Source organism: Heptranchias perlo, chromosome 39 (assembly GCF_035084215.1).
Source record: "Heptranchias perlo isolate sHepPer1 chromosome 39, sHepPer1.hap1, whole genome shotgun sequence".
Lineage (NCBI taxonomy): Eukaryota > Metazoa > Chordata > Chondrichthyes > Hexanchiformes > Hexanchidae > Heptranchias > Heptranchias perlo.
In genome coordinates, this window is record NC_090363.1 from 3,737,869 (window position 1) to 3,752,852 (window position 14,984).

Below are 14,984 nucleotides of genomic sequence, written 5' to 3' on the forward strand. Positions count from 1 at the left end.
CACCTTACCTGCAGGGATGGACCTGGCCTTCACTCAGGATATGCGAGATCGGCAGCCCCGCACGTCGAGGGTTGTTGGCATGAAGCTGTTGCCCAAGCAGTCTGTTAACACCGTATGTTCAGTACCTAGGCTGCCTTCATTCTAATTTTGTTTGATTAAAACAAAACGATTTGCTTTTTCTTGTGGTGCCCGGAGCAGCTTGACGTGCTCTCATCTTCCCTCCTGTATTAGCCTGTCCCTCCCTCTTCAGGGGTGTCTTGTGGGATCGGTTAGGAGAAATTTGCTATATGCCCTCTTGGTCCATACCCAGTTCTAGCTGGCGGTCGTAGTCTGACTGCTGTATAACCCACAGGTGCCGAATACACATGCATTTGGCGGGAGGGGGATAGGGCTTCAACTCAGCAGATGGTTGTATCTTCCCACCTGTGGTAGTGAGTTGTGATATTGAACATCTATATCCAAAGTGGTCTGCTTTTACCCTTCCTGCCTGACTATCCCGTCATGAACTCAGTGATCCTATTGTTATGTTATGGGACTTAGGAATAGCTGTTGTAATTTTCTCCGCTGCAGTGGCGCCAGGCACTCCTGTATGTGGTTGGAGCATCTTGCGTTTAGCGATGTGCCTGACCTGCCCATTGTCTAATTATACGACAGAGTAACCCAGATGTGTAACAATAGTGTCCCCTTGTGAGCTGAACCCTTGTGTCCTCCTTCAATCTCTGAAGGCGAACTGAGAAAATACTTGCTAAAGCCAGATGCAAATCGTTAAGCTGCTTATTTCACAGCATGTGAACATACAGAGCAGTAGCTGGATTGGATTGATATATTTCAATCATTATCACTTGCCCTTTTGTAATAATACAAAACTAATGAAGATGCCATGCTTTCCCACATCAGTGAGCTGCCTTGCTCAGCTTAAACAGAATAACTTCTAACTAACCCCCTGCACTCTCCTTCTGAGCCTGGCCAGAGTTTCTCTTTGCAGCTTTTGGTTTTAAAAACTTGACTGCCTGTGTCGCTGTTTATTAATCATCTTCTGTTCACAGCCAGAATGGATCAGAGACTTCCCAAAACAATAGATATGAAATGTGTGTCAATTGGGAAATATCATCAAAGCTCAACTCATTAGCATTTTAACCACTTGTCTAAATGCCCTCCTTTATTAAAAAAAAAACTTGCATAAATATACGTTGCTTTAAAAATTCAACATTTAAAAGTAGCTTTGTCCCCAAATCCTTTCTGTGGAAAAATGTTTTTTAAAAAAATCATAATGTCACACATATTGTTGAATCAATGTGTGCTTTTAGAGATGCCATATCTTTCTTCAAAAAAACACATAACTTTATCAATGTCAACCACTGTACCAACGTTTCTCCTATCTTTAAATTAACTTTTAAAAAAACCCCCACCTAATTTGCTCTTATCCAACCAATCCATATCCAACCAACTGGGCCACGGCTGACACCCCCACAGAAAAGACCAGGGACGAAAGCACCTTCGAAAGAGGAAGTCTCATATTTATGAGCAATCAGAAAGGATGAGAGGTACAACTGCAGTCACATTCAGTCCATGATAAATTATACTATATGTAATAAATAGATAGAAAAAGGAGAGGACTGATAACAACTTACAAGAAGGTAAAATAAAACTAAAAGCCAAATGAGTTAATACAAGCAGGTCTCAATCGTGTAGCGTGTCCCTGTTCTGCACCTGACCCTGTCAGCAGCTTAACGCTTGTGCATTAGGTGCTATCTGTTGAGTGGACCATGTGCTGTAGAGGGGAGGGAGGAGGCTCATGTGGAGCATAAACACCAGCACAGACCAGTTGGGCCGAATGGCCTGTTTCTGTGCTGTAAATTTTATGTAAAAAATGAAGAGGATTCTGAAGCGCGTAGATTATAAAAGGGAAAGCGAGGATTCCACCTTTCGCTGGGCTCTCTTCCATATCACCTTTATGGAATATGCTGTTAAGATTCTACAATTGTAACCTGGCACAGATAGTCAGTCCCACTCAGGGGCCACGAGGACAGTTGGTGGGAGAAACTGAAATGTCGAACTAGTGTGGTGGGGCCTTCCTCATCTGAAGCTGTGGTTGAAGCACATATTTGGCTGATTTCCTCTGTGCATGAACACGTATCAAAATCACAAGTTGTTTATAAATGACACGCAGCACACAGAGAAAACCTTGCCCTGTCGTTAAGGGCATTTTGCCCCATTTTCAGCCACGCTATACCTGACCTGGGTGTGCATGATGCCGGCACTGGGTGCTCAAGTGGGAAAAGTGTTCCAATCCTCAGCACTGATATCCCTCACCTTCAAATGAAATGCATAACACACCACAAACCTGACTTGTCGTTACTCTATATTTAGTCTATGTGTACTGCATTCGATTCTAGGGAGAAAACAAAATAAATAAATAAAATAAAAATAAAATCGCATTTGCAGATGTTAAACCTTTATAAATAAAGGCATAGAGTACAAAAGCAAGGAAGTTATGCTAAACCTTTATAAAACATTGGTCAGGCTCCAGCTGGAGTATTGTGTCCCATTCTGGCCACCACACTTTAGGAAGGCTGTCAAGGCTTTGGAGAGACTGCAGAGGAGATTTACTAGAATGGGACCAGGGATGAGGGACTTCAGTTACGTGTAGAGACTGGAGACACTGGGGTTGTTCTCCTTAGAGCAGAGAAGGTTAAGAGGAGATTTGATAGACAGGTTCAAAATCATGAAGGGTTTTGATAGAGTAAATAAGGAGAAACTGTTTCCACAGGCAGGAGGGTCGGTAACCAGAGGACACAGATTTAAGGCAATCGGCAAAAGTACCACAGGCAAGTTGTTACGATCTGGAATGCGCTGCCTGAAAGGGCGGTGGAAGCAGATTCAATAGTCACTTTCAAAAGGGAATTGGATAAATACCTGAAGGGGAAAATTTGCAGGGCTTTGAGGAAAGAGCAGGGTTGTGGGACTAATTGGATAGATCTTTCAAAGAGCCGGCACAGGCACGATGGGCCGAATGGCCTCCTTCTGGGCTGTATCATTCTATGATTCTATAAACCATGAAAATTATACACGTACAGTCAAAAGAATCAAACACTTCATTGGTTTTACAAGTAGCCACAGTGTCATGGGTACAAGCACCTCTTCCCTACCTTGTTGTTGTGTTGCTGCAGTACGAGGAGCAGGACTGTGGTCAGCAGCACAGCGACGGCACTGATTAGCAGGCAGAAAGCCCAGAAGAAGGTCTTCAGATACTGGCCCAGGTAGAGGTGAAAGGTTGAGAACAGACAACACCAGGCGGCCAAATAGAATACCTAATAGATCAACAGACATAATTATACCGGCAGTCTGTCGCCCTGCCGAAGGCTAGAAGTCAAAGCCACTGAAAATGATGCAACATGGTGAGAACCTCTGAGAACTCTGCGTTCCTCCAATTCTAGCATCTTGGCCATCCCCGATTTCCTTCACCCCACCATTGGTGGCCGTGCCTTCAGCTGTCTAGGCCCTAAGCTCTGGAATTCCCTCCCCAAACCTCTCCACCTCCTTTAAGGCGCTCCTTAAAACCTACATCTTTGAGCAAGCTTTTGGTCACCTGTCCTAATGTCTGAATTTGTCAAATTCAATTTTTATTGCAAGGGATTCCAGGGTTATTACAGAGATTAGGAACACAGGAAGCAACTTAAGAACAGGAGTAGGCCATTCAGCTCCTCGAGACTGTTCCGCCATCCAATTAGAACATGGCTGATCTGTATCTTAACTCCATCTACCCACCTGGGTTCCGATACCCTTAATACCCTTGACTAACAAAAATCTATCAAGCTCAGTTTTGAATTTTTCAATTGACCCCTAGCCTTAACAGCTTTTTGGGGGGAGAGTTTTCCACTCCCCTTTGTGTGAAGAAGTGCTTCCTGACATCACCCCTGAACGGCCTGGCTCTAATTTTACGGTTATGCTCCCTTGGTCTAGACTTTCCCACCAGCGGAAATAGTTTCTCTCTATCTACCCTATCAAATCCTTTAATTATCTTAAACACCTCAATTAGATCATCCCTTACTCTTCTATACTCGAGGGAATACAAGCCTAGTCTGTGCAACCTGTCCTCATAATTTAACCCTTTTAGCCCCGGTATCATTCTAGTGAACCTGCGCTGCACCCCCTCCAAGGCCAATATATCCTTCCTGAGGTGCGGTGCCCAGAACTGAATGCAGTCTCTCCAGATGGGGTCTAACCAGAGCTTTATATAACTGTAACATAACTTCCACCCCTTTGTATTTCAGTCCCCTTGACATAAAAGCCAACATTCCATTAGCCTTTTGAATTATTTTTTGTACCTGTTCATTAGCTTCCCCCTGTCCTAGGATTTAGGGGATTATCCATTTATCTATGAAAACCCTAAATTGGTGGTCCTGACTGTGGACCTTGGTCCTTCACCTTGATTTCTCAATTTTAAAAAAATGGATCCATGAAACAACTTGCAATATTATTAATGGAAAATTACTTGCCCTGCTGCTCCATAATCCTCTTTGCATCCTCACCAAGTTAACATCTCAGCTGTTCCCAGACAAATCTACTGTTTCTACTTTGAAATAAATTATGCTATCTTAGATATTCTGTTCCAAAAAGCATTTAAAATGGTCTAAACCTTGATGGCTCAGTAGCTATATGCACTCCATGGCATGGTATTCCACACAGGCCAGAAGTCCCAGCTTTGAGTGCAGTACTACACTTGGACTTAGTGCCCATAGTCTAGGAGGAGAGGAGAAAAAAAAAATCAGCCAGCATTCCATCTCCTAATTGCTGTCTGACAACTACTTTAGGTTGGTGTGTCCATGGGGACAGGAAAAAAGAGCAGGATTTGGCTTGACTGTGGTATTTTGCCCATGACCTGCTGACAGTGACCACTGAGATTCACCCATGGAGAATGGTCACTTGGGCAATTTACTAGAGGGCTGTCAGTGTCTAAGGAACCATACCCCACCCCGAATCACAATCTTTCGGAGAACAGAATGGTCACAAAGTTTAAATGGCTAAAACCTACTACATAACGTAGCACTGAAGGTGACGGAACAGGAACTTCCAATTCAACTGGAGCACAACAATTAGCTTCAGTGTCTCCAGCCTAGGCAGAGATAAAATTAAACAGTCCTGTGCTTAAGTTGTTACCCAGTGATTCCCTACTGGTTATGCAGGCAGAACATGAGGTGACAATGGAATCAAGATGGCCCTCTTGGTTCAGTAGCTGCGGTCACTCACAAAGATTGGCGCACACAGAGAGAGCAATTACTACCTGTGGAACTATACACAGCACAAGTTCCTATCTTCAGGACAAGAGGGATTAGGGAAGAAAACTGGAAGAGAGGAAGACAGGGTAAAGAAAATGGCCTAAACGTTGGTTGGCTTGTGACGCAGTGCGCGGACACCGTGCGGGATAGTGGGTTCACCCTTTCGCCCCATGAACCCCATATGGGTTGAACTGTAACTCTATTTTGGAAGGCTTCAAACGAGGGGAAAAGAAGGAAAGGGATTAACAGGGGAGTCAAACCGCATTACTCTCATGCATCTTTTAATAGTGATTGTAAGAACATGGTTAAAACTAGGAATAGCCAAGTATCCCATCTCGCACAGCTTGCATAGAGCTCCCAAGCGAGTCAATCTATTAAAGCTTGTTGTTTAATAACCACTCGCGCCCAAGTCACACGCGCAAGTTATTGTTGAAGAATTAACAATCCTTTGTTACAACAATAACAAAGAAATATCCGCTATCAGTGATTCAGAGCAATGTTGACCATGCTCTGGGAACCCTGTTAGTCTCACCTTCTCGGTTATAGATTAATTGTTTTTAAAACAAAAATTCGAAACACGGGTGAGATACTATGGAGGGGTTGGCATTGTAGGATTTATCCCATTTCAGGATGATTCATACTCACTCAAATGGTTAATGGTAGGATCACTTACTGGGGCAAGAAGCATCATGAAGCCAGTGGAACTAAAGTACATGTATCGTCTTACTTCTGTGCTCATTAGGGATGTTCGAATGGGCAGCTCGTAATCTTCCCGCGGCACCTGTGGAGCAAGAAAGCAGTGCTATAGTGAGAGATGAGTTTCCATCTTCAACATCCTCTCCTCTCCCTTGACTTTCCTTATGTTCAACAAGATAAATAAAAACGAGGAGGAATAAAAAAAAATCAACACAAGTCACATGTCAGAAGCTGAATACAAAAAACATGCTCTCGGAAAACATTTCACAGACCAATGAACTATGATTTCTCATGTGGAATAAGTTGTGAGAAATAAGGTTATATTTGGAATCAAGTTGATGATATATTGCTTATGGAGAGCAACAGCTTAAATAGGAACTGGGCCACGGCTAAAAGCTTGCTTGTATCTTTTGCTATGTTTCATTCCTCTATCCACACCACGTGCCACGTTGTAGTCAGCCAGCCCATCAACCACTTCTGTAACCAAGAGCATCCAGCAATCACTTCCCTGGCAAATTTGTTTTTTTCTTCCCCCTCTCTCTCTCTCATACACTCTGCTCCATATTTCACCCCTCAAAATCGTAGCTGAAATCAGGAATTTGTTATTTGGGGGAAATGCAGTCCCCAAGCCACATCCCGTCAGTCTGCAACACTATGCAAGCAAGCTGCGAGTTTCAGGTTTTTAATTAAGTAAAAACACTCCTGAAATGCAACGCTGCTAACAAATTTGACTGGTTTAATGGGACCTTCTGTCTAAAGAGCCGCTCGCTTGATCCTAAAGATATCTGATGACGGTACAAATACAGAGAAAAGGTATCAATGTGGCAATAATCATATTAGGCAATACAGGAGATTTAGTGCTTCCTTGAAGCTGTGTCATCTGTGGTCCCCCTCCGAGTCACACACCATCCCGACTTGGAAATATATCGCCGTTCCTTCATCGTCACTGAGTCAAAATCCTGGAACTCCCTTCCTAACAGCACTGTGGGAGAACCTTCACCACACGGACTGCAGCGGTTCAAGAAGGCGGCTCACCACCACCTTCTCAAGGGCAATTAGGGATGGGCAATAAATGCCGGCCTCGCCAGCGACGCTCACATCCCATGAACGAATAAAAAAAAACTGGGGGTATATGTGCACAAATCGTTGAAAGTAGCAGGGCAGGTTGAGATAACGGTTAAAAAACCATACGGGATCCTGGGCTTTATTAATAGAGGCATAGAGTACAAAAGCAAGGAAGTTTTGCTAAACCTTTATAAAACATTGGTTTAACCGCAACTGGAGTATTGCATCCAGTTCTGGGCACCGCACTTTAGGAAAGATGTGAAGGTCTTGGAGAAGTTAGTTACGTGGATAGACTGGAGAAGCTGGGGTTGTTCTCCTTGGAACAGAGAGGTTGTGAGGAGATTTGATAGAGGTATTTAAAATCATGAAGGGTTTAGACAGAATAGATAGAGAGAAACTGTTCCCATTGGCGGAAGGGTCAAGAACCAGAGGACATAGATTTAAGGTCATTGGCAAAAGAACCAAAGGTGACATGAGGATAAACTTTTTTACGCAGCGAGTGGTTATGATCTGGAATGCACTGCCGAGGGGGTGGTGGGGGCAGATTCAATCATGTCCTTCAAAAGGGAACTGGATAAATATTTGAAAGGAAAAAATTTGCAGGGCTAGCAGGGGATAGGGCGGGGGAGTGGGACTAGCTGGATTGCTAATGCATAGAGCCTGCACGGACTCGATGGGCCGAATGGCCTCCTTCCGTGCTGTAACCTTTCTATGATTCTATCTACTGTAACAACTTGCGTTTAACGTAGTAAAATATCCCAAGGCGCTTCAAAGAAACATCATCAAAAAAAATTTGACACCGAGCCTCATAAGGAGATATTACAACAGGTGACCAAAAGCTTGGTCAAAGAGGTAGTTTTAAGGAGCATCTTGAAGGAGGAGAGAGAGGTAGAGAGGCCGGGAGGTTTAGGGAGGGAATTCGAGAGCTTATGGCCTAGGCAGTTGAAGGCACGGTCGCCAATGGTGCAGCGATTAGTGGCTCAGTGGGTAGCACTCTCGCCTCTGAGTCAGACACAATCTAGGCTGACACTCCCAGTGCAGTACTGAGGGAGAGTTGCACTGTCAGAGGTGCCGTCTTTCAGATGAGACGTTAAACCGAGGCCCTGTCTGCCCTCTCAGGTGGTTGTAAAAGATCCCACGGAACTATTTCGAAGAACAACCAGGGGAGATCCCCTGGTGTCCTGGCCAATATTCATCCCTCGACCAACATCATTAAAAAAAGATTATCTGGTCATTTATCACATTGCTGTTTGTGGGGCTTTACTGTGTGCAAATTGGCTGCCGCGTTTCCTACGTTAGATCAGTGACTACACTTCAAAAGTACTTCACTGGCTGTAAAGCGCTTTGGGAAGTCCTGCGGTTATGAAAGGCACTACATAAATGGAATTTAATTAATTCTAAAATTAATCTGCTTTGTTCAACCAAAATGTTTTGGATTGTGTTCCGTTCAGCCCATCTTATTATCAATATATGTAATGTTAAAAATGTTGTGTATGTATGCAATTCCTGTTGTTGAGATCTTTGGTCACACCTTTATGTCAACATTTAACCTCAAAACTCCCTATCTAAACATATAGAACGGAAATCTTGTATGTAAACAGAAGCCTGTAACGATGCAGTTATAGGCTCCAGCAATAGGTGGCGCTGTGAAATGATTTTTGTTACGTATCTCCATTGCCATCTTATATTAAAAAAAACTTATATCAATTAACTGACCGTGAGCAATGGCTCGAGCAATTTATTTGAGATTATTGCAGTAGAAGAAAACAGGTTATCCATCACCATGGCTGACACTTATTGTCAGTCAACAGGGGATCTGCTTACAGTACATTTCTAGCACTTATAGTGACAGTAGTGGATCTGTATTCATCACCAAGGAGCGTGTGGCAAAGCACGTCTGTCCTCCCATCCACAAGATGACACATAATGATGCAAGTCATCTAAAATAAAAATGAAACAAAAATTTGGAGAACAAAAAGGAGGAACTGCCGTAACAATGTACGAGCTGTGTTCTTGTGTTACCTGAATTCCAGAATGGGCGAAATTTTCCTCACATGACTCCAGATCGAATCCCCGAGACCACCACAGACCACTGGAAGCAAGAACCAGTAAAATCTGGCCGTTGTACAATTCTGCAATGCAAATTGTGGAGATTTTGGTCTTTGAGACGTCACACAAGCAAGGAGTGTGCTACGGTCAGAGAGAGTTTTTGTTCTGCAATGGTTTGCTGGTGAGAAGGCTTTTAAAAGCTTCTTGTATCAACAGCATGTTACAGCAAGAAGCCAAGGGTTTATTTTTTAAAAAACTTTTATTTTCTCCACGTTACGTTTTATGGTTTCCATGCAACATCTCCTCGTGCTGTAAACAGTTGTTGGAAAGTGTATAACAGCACATGTGTAATTCATGTTTCCATTTACCCTGCCATTTATTGGGGAAGCACCTATTGTCCTCTTCACACTCTCAGATGGCTGATTGGAGATCAAGCATTTGCAACATGGGTCAAATTCTTAGGCGCCATTGCTCATGCGCCCACCTTGGGGTACACCCCAGAGTTGCGCTCTCCACCATCTTCAACATTTTTTAAAAATGTGGTCAAGGGTAATTTTAACCTATCTCACCTGACGGGAATCCCATGGGATCAGGTGGAAGATTGGTTTTACAACCCGCTGATTAAAATAGAGAGAGTAAAATAGAGGTGTAAAACCAACGTTGGGCCCGATCCCATCAGTTTCCAGACGGGTGGGTTAGGTTAAAATTGCCCCCCTTCAGTGTCATTGCAGTATTTCATTTCTGCTCCAGTTCCCTCCTCTCCGACTCTCCCCCTTCCCTTCCCTCCTCTCCGACTCTCCCCCTCCCCTCCGACTCTCCCCCTCCCCTCCGACTCTCCCCCTCCCCTCCGACTCTCCCCCTCCCCTCCGACTCTCCCCCTCCCCTCCGACTCTCCCCCTCCCCTCCGACTCTCCCCCTCCCCTCCGACTCTCCCCCTCCCCTCCGACTCTCCCCCTTCCCTTCCCTCCTCTCCCCCTTCCCTTCCCTCCCCTCCTCTCCCCCTTCCCTCCTCTCCCCCTTCCCTTCCCTTCCCTCCCCTCCTCTCCCCCTTCCCTTCCCTCCCCTCCTCTCCCCCTTCCCTTCCCTCCCCTCCTCTCCCCCTTCCCTTCCCTCCCCTCCTCTCCCCCTTCCCTTCCCTCCCCCTTCCCTTCCCTCCTCTCCGATGCCACTGACTCCTTGCTGGTTACCAGCTCCAAGGGCACCTGGCATCTCCAGCATTCCGACCAGCATCTTCAATTACAGTACACTATTCAACCGGAGGAAGCATCACAGCCAAGCCCGATCCCGCCCTCACTCATGCCCACTTCCAGCAGGTACCTCGCTTGGTTTGCCCCCCTCCCTCGCCCAGCGGTGCTGACCCCAAATTTAATGCTGTTACTGCCTCCCAATGAGATCAGTTAACTCAGCGCAGACTGAGCATCGAACCGTGGGCCTTCCTCTGTGTGGTGTCACTACCCCTGGAATAGACTCACTGAGCTAGCAGTTATTTCTACTGATCCCAAGTGAGGCAACTTTAACGACACAGTACGTCAGCTAGCTCTCCAAACCACGATATGTTTCAGGACTCACCTGGTCTCTCAGATGGGGTGTTGTACAGTTCTGAATCGGTAGTGCTATTACTTCCACTAAGAAGGCCTGGTCCATTTGGATCTAAGATACAAAAATCATTTCCTCGACTCCGTTAATTTCTCAGGAAGGCGCAACGGAAAATAAATCATTGAGACGGATAGAGCTACAGAACTAAAGGATGCTGGACACACATTGGGTTCAATTTTAACTCCCGTGAGGGAACGCAGCAAAGCGAGCGGCAGGACCGTCCGGGATCGGTAGCAGGCAAGCATTGCCGGTTTTAACCGAACGGGCTGGGAAGCGGCTGCCCGGACATTAAAATCGGTAGCGGGAGGCCACCGCTGGGGTCCCAGGGAAATGGTCGCCGACATAAGGTAAGTGGTCCGGGAGGGGATCCCCGGTTGAGGGAACCCAGGGCAGGAGATGCCCCCGGTTTCCTTGTGAGACCCAGAGGAGCAGCCCTATTCCTTCTGGCTCACGTGAAACCTGTAAAATCATTTTTTAAAAACTTGCCTGTTTAGCCTGTCAGGGAAGCCACTACTGCTCCCCCACTTGGGCCCCCAATCGGAGCCCAATCTGTAAACTTAAAGAGAACCTGCCCGGTTCCTTTTTGACTACTTTGAACGCTGGATTGACCAGCTGTGCAGATTTCCTGGACCTTTCTGGTGTTAGAATACTGTAGTCGGGGCGGGGGAGGGGGTGAAGATAGAAATTGAGGTCAGGTCCGATTACGCCAAATCCCCATCTCTTTTCTCTGCCTGTCGAAATTCCAGGGCAGGTGGATGGTACAACTTCACTTGCACATTTACACCCTTGGGAACACTAAGCCCAAGGGACGCCAGTGTTTTATTTTGGGCCAGCTCACTAACGCTTCTGCCAATCCTTGCTCTAATTTCCTGAGGTTAACCTACCTAGTTGCACCAGGTCAGGTCGAGGTGAAAATTGGGGCAGGACCTGATTATGTCAGGCTCCCCTCCCGCCACCTCTCCCTCTACCTGTTGAAATTACAGAACATGTGTGACATGACCTTCCAGTAAATCACGTCACTGTGCTTTCTGTTAGGTGTCAGCCTTGGCCCAGTCGGTTACACTCTCACCTCTGAGTCAGAAGGTTGAAGCCCCACTCCAGAGACTTGAGCATGTAATCTAGGCTGACACTTCAGTGCAGTACTGAGGGAGTGCTGCACTGTCGGAGGGGCCATCTTTCAGATGAGATGTTAAACCGAGGCCCCGTCTGCCTTCTCAGGTGGACGTAAAAGATCCCATAGCACTATTTCGAAGAAGAGCAGGGGTGTTCTCCCCGGTGTCCTGGGCCAATATTCATCCCTCAACCAACATCACTAAAAAAACAGATTATCTGGTCATTATCACATTGCTGTTTGTGGGATCTTGCTGTGCGCAAAATGGCTGCTGCGTTTCCTACATTACAACAGTGACTACACTTCAAAAAGTACTTAATTGGCTGTAAAGCGCTTTGGGGCGTCCTGAGGTCGTGAAAAGCGCTGTATGAATGCATGTCGTTCTTTTGCACTCAGTCATATAATCACTAAATTGTTTAGCAATGTGCTTCTCCTACCATTTATCCAGTGAATCACGTCTGCTTCCTCTACTGCTTCAAATGATGTCAAGGAGGCTCGAGCTGGCGACATGTTGTGGCCACTGTCTTCGTGCGCCATTGTGTCAGGTAACTATGAACTGATGTGGCACAGCAAGATATTTCTCGGCTTCTGATTCATACATGACACTATTGATGTGCCTCCTTTGTCCCACACATATGACACTCTGTAGAGCCAGACCTGATCAGCAACACTTAAGGTGAGAAGTCAGCGGTGGTGCAACTTAGGCATGATCTAAAAAAAAGAACAAAAATGAGATTCCAATATCGCAATCTGTAGGAGATTACAAAGGATTTACGGCACAGAATTCACAGCACAGAAACAGGCCATTCGGCCCAACTGGTCTGTGCCAGTTTTTATGCTCTGCACGAACCTCCTCCATCTAACCCTATCTGCGGGATGTGGCAATGAGGTGCAGCTGTGCAATACATGGAAGATAATCTCAACATTTCAGTTTACGTGGCAAACTGGTCTTATTTTACAGCAGAAAACTTGCTAATCATTTCAGTTATCTCTGATTGCCCTCCCCACCACCTCTTGGGGTTGAGACATCCTGTTGTTTATAACACTGTCCTCTTCTTCACTGTCCCTATTCCCATACAAACAGTCCCCTATAGGGCCTCCTATGCCCCTCCAATACCAGCCGATAAAAAGCAGTGAGCTGGAGGTTGGAAACTCTCACACTTGTTACTGCTGCCTCTGCCTGAGCAGAAGCCCCTGGTCATGGCTCAGAGGCATAAAGAGCTTGATATGTGAGGAACATAAACTCAAATCTGCCCATCACTCCGTGACACAACGCATTGGGGTTTAAAAGCACTCCCACCACCAAGCCATTATCTCATCTTTCGATTGGGCACTTTACAACCTTATAAACTCAACACCGATTTCAACAGCCACTGCTCCCATTTTTTCGGAGAGCAAGCGCTGCTAATGATTCTGAAGTTGCCATTTACAGCTCCTCTGGACCCATCTTTTGTTTGTCCCATTCCCACCCTCCTTGCCTTGCACCATCATCCCTTTTGTCATTTTGTCACTCCTGCCCTCCACCCTATCACAGACCTTCCCTTTTGTTCTTTCCTCCCCTCCCCCCCCCACCTTCCCTGACTCTGTACTTGATTAAAAACTGTTTAATCTTCAACTTCTTCCAGTTCTGATGAAAGCTCTTCGACCCGAAACATTAACTCTGTTTCTTTCTCCACAGATGCTGCCTGACTCGCTGAGCTGCTCCAACATTTCAGATTTCCAGCATCCGCAGTATTTTGCTTTTGATCTCTGATCTTTAACACAGTTCTACCTGTGTTTCAAAACAGAATAGACGTCATTTCTTCACTACTGGAAATATTGCCTGGGATTATCCACTTCAGTACTCCTGATGCATACCAGGAATGTCTATTGGGAAATTATGCACCCCCTGAACTCTGATTTTCTGACCATTAGTCTTAATGGGTGGAAAAATCACAGACTGGGTGCGCACAATTTTCTGATACGCATTCCCTCCGTGCACTGGTGGAAAATCTGGGCCTATCTCTCCCTGGGTTGACGTCATCTGGATCCCTAGACATGTTACAACCACTACCGATCATTTCCTACAAAGCAAGTTTCTCAAAACACTCACAGGTGTTCATCCTTCACTGTGCATGTCGTCACAGATCAATCCCAGACAGAGAACTGTCAATAATAAAAAAAATCGCACTGAATGAAATTGTTCCAAAATGCAAAGTATAGTACAGAGAATGTACAGCACAGAAACAGGCCATTCATCCCAACTGGTCTATGCCGGTGTTTATGCTCCACACGAGACTCCTCCAACCCTATCAGCATAATCTTCTATTTCTTCTCCCTCGTGTTTATCCAGCTTCCCCTTAAATGCATCTATGTGATTCGCCTCAATTAGTCCTTGAGGTAGTGAGTTCCATTCTAACCACTCTCTGGAGTATATATTATAATGGATACATTGGGAAGATGTCAAGGTTGTAATTTCACTTCAGTCTTTTTTACCCCCTTTGACTGCTCCTTCTTCAAAGACATTGGTCCCGATATTACCAGGGAGGAGGGTTGGCAGCGGGGGGTCGACTGGACGCGTGGGTAACCCACCCAGCAAAATCGGTGGGTTCCCCACGCGATCGCAAGTAAATTGAAGCCACTTACCTTGGCTTCCGGGTTTCCCGTTGGAAACCTGCGCAGCGGGCGGACTGCGTATCCGCATCACAGGCTGTCAGCTGGAGGAGCCCTATTTAAAGGGGCAGTCCTCCAATGCTGCTCCTGGAGCCAAGAACCAAAACAGCAGCTTGGAGCAGCCCAGGGGAAAGGCTGCTCTCAGGTTTAGTGATGCCTCATTCCAGGTCTTACTGGATGGGGTGAGGAGGAGGAGGAGGGAGATCTTCTACCCGGCAGATGGGAGGAAGTGGCCTGCCTCTGCCACCAAGAAGGCCTGGCTCGAGGTGGCAGAGGAGGTCGGCAATACCAGCAACATCTCCCTGCACCTGGATACAGTGCAGGAGGCGCTTCAATGACCTAACTAGGTCAGCCAAAGTGAGTACACTTACTCATTCTCCTACACTCCAACTTCCACATCACCGCCCTCACCCCACAACTCCTTCTGCACTGCCAACACAACTCTATCACATCACTCCTCACACCCACTCAAACCTCATCCTCAACTTACTTGCACTTACTCACCTCCCCAGTACTTATCCCACCACTACCACTCA

General features: G+C 45.9%; 1 protein-coding gene across 4 annotated transcripts in view; it reads right to left on the reverse strand.

Moving 5' to 3' along the window:
• Window positions 1-14,984, reverse strand: part of tmem268 (transmembrane protein 268) — a 44,443-nt gene that overhangs the window by 8,598 nt on the left and 20,861 nt on the right. For 3 of the 4 annotated variants that reach the window (XM_067973890.1, XM_067973892.1, XM_067973889.1), the window contains exons 2-6: window positions 12,234-12,507; window positions 10,659-10,739; window positions 9,063-9,172; window positions 5,953-6,060; window positions 3,150-3,311 (exon numbers count right to left, since the gene is read on the reverse strand). In XM_067973890.1, the coding sequence (XP_067829991.1) occupies window positions 3,150-3,311; window positions 5,953-6,060; window positions 9,063-9,172; window positions 10,659-10,739; window positions 12,234-12,333 (561 nt within the window). In that variant the 5' untranslated portion in view covers window positions 12,334-12,507. Of the gene's footprint in view, window positions 1-3,149; window positions 3,312-5,952; window positions 6,061-9,062; window positions 9,173-10,658; window positions 10,740-12,233; window positions 12,508-13,888; window positions 13,937-14,984 lie in introns of those variants that run through there. The other variant, XM_067973891.1, reaches the window with a different exon arrangement.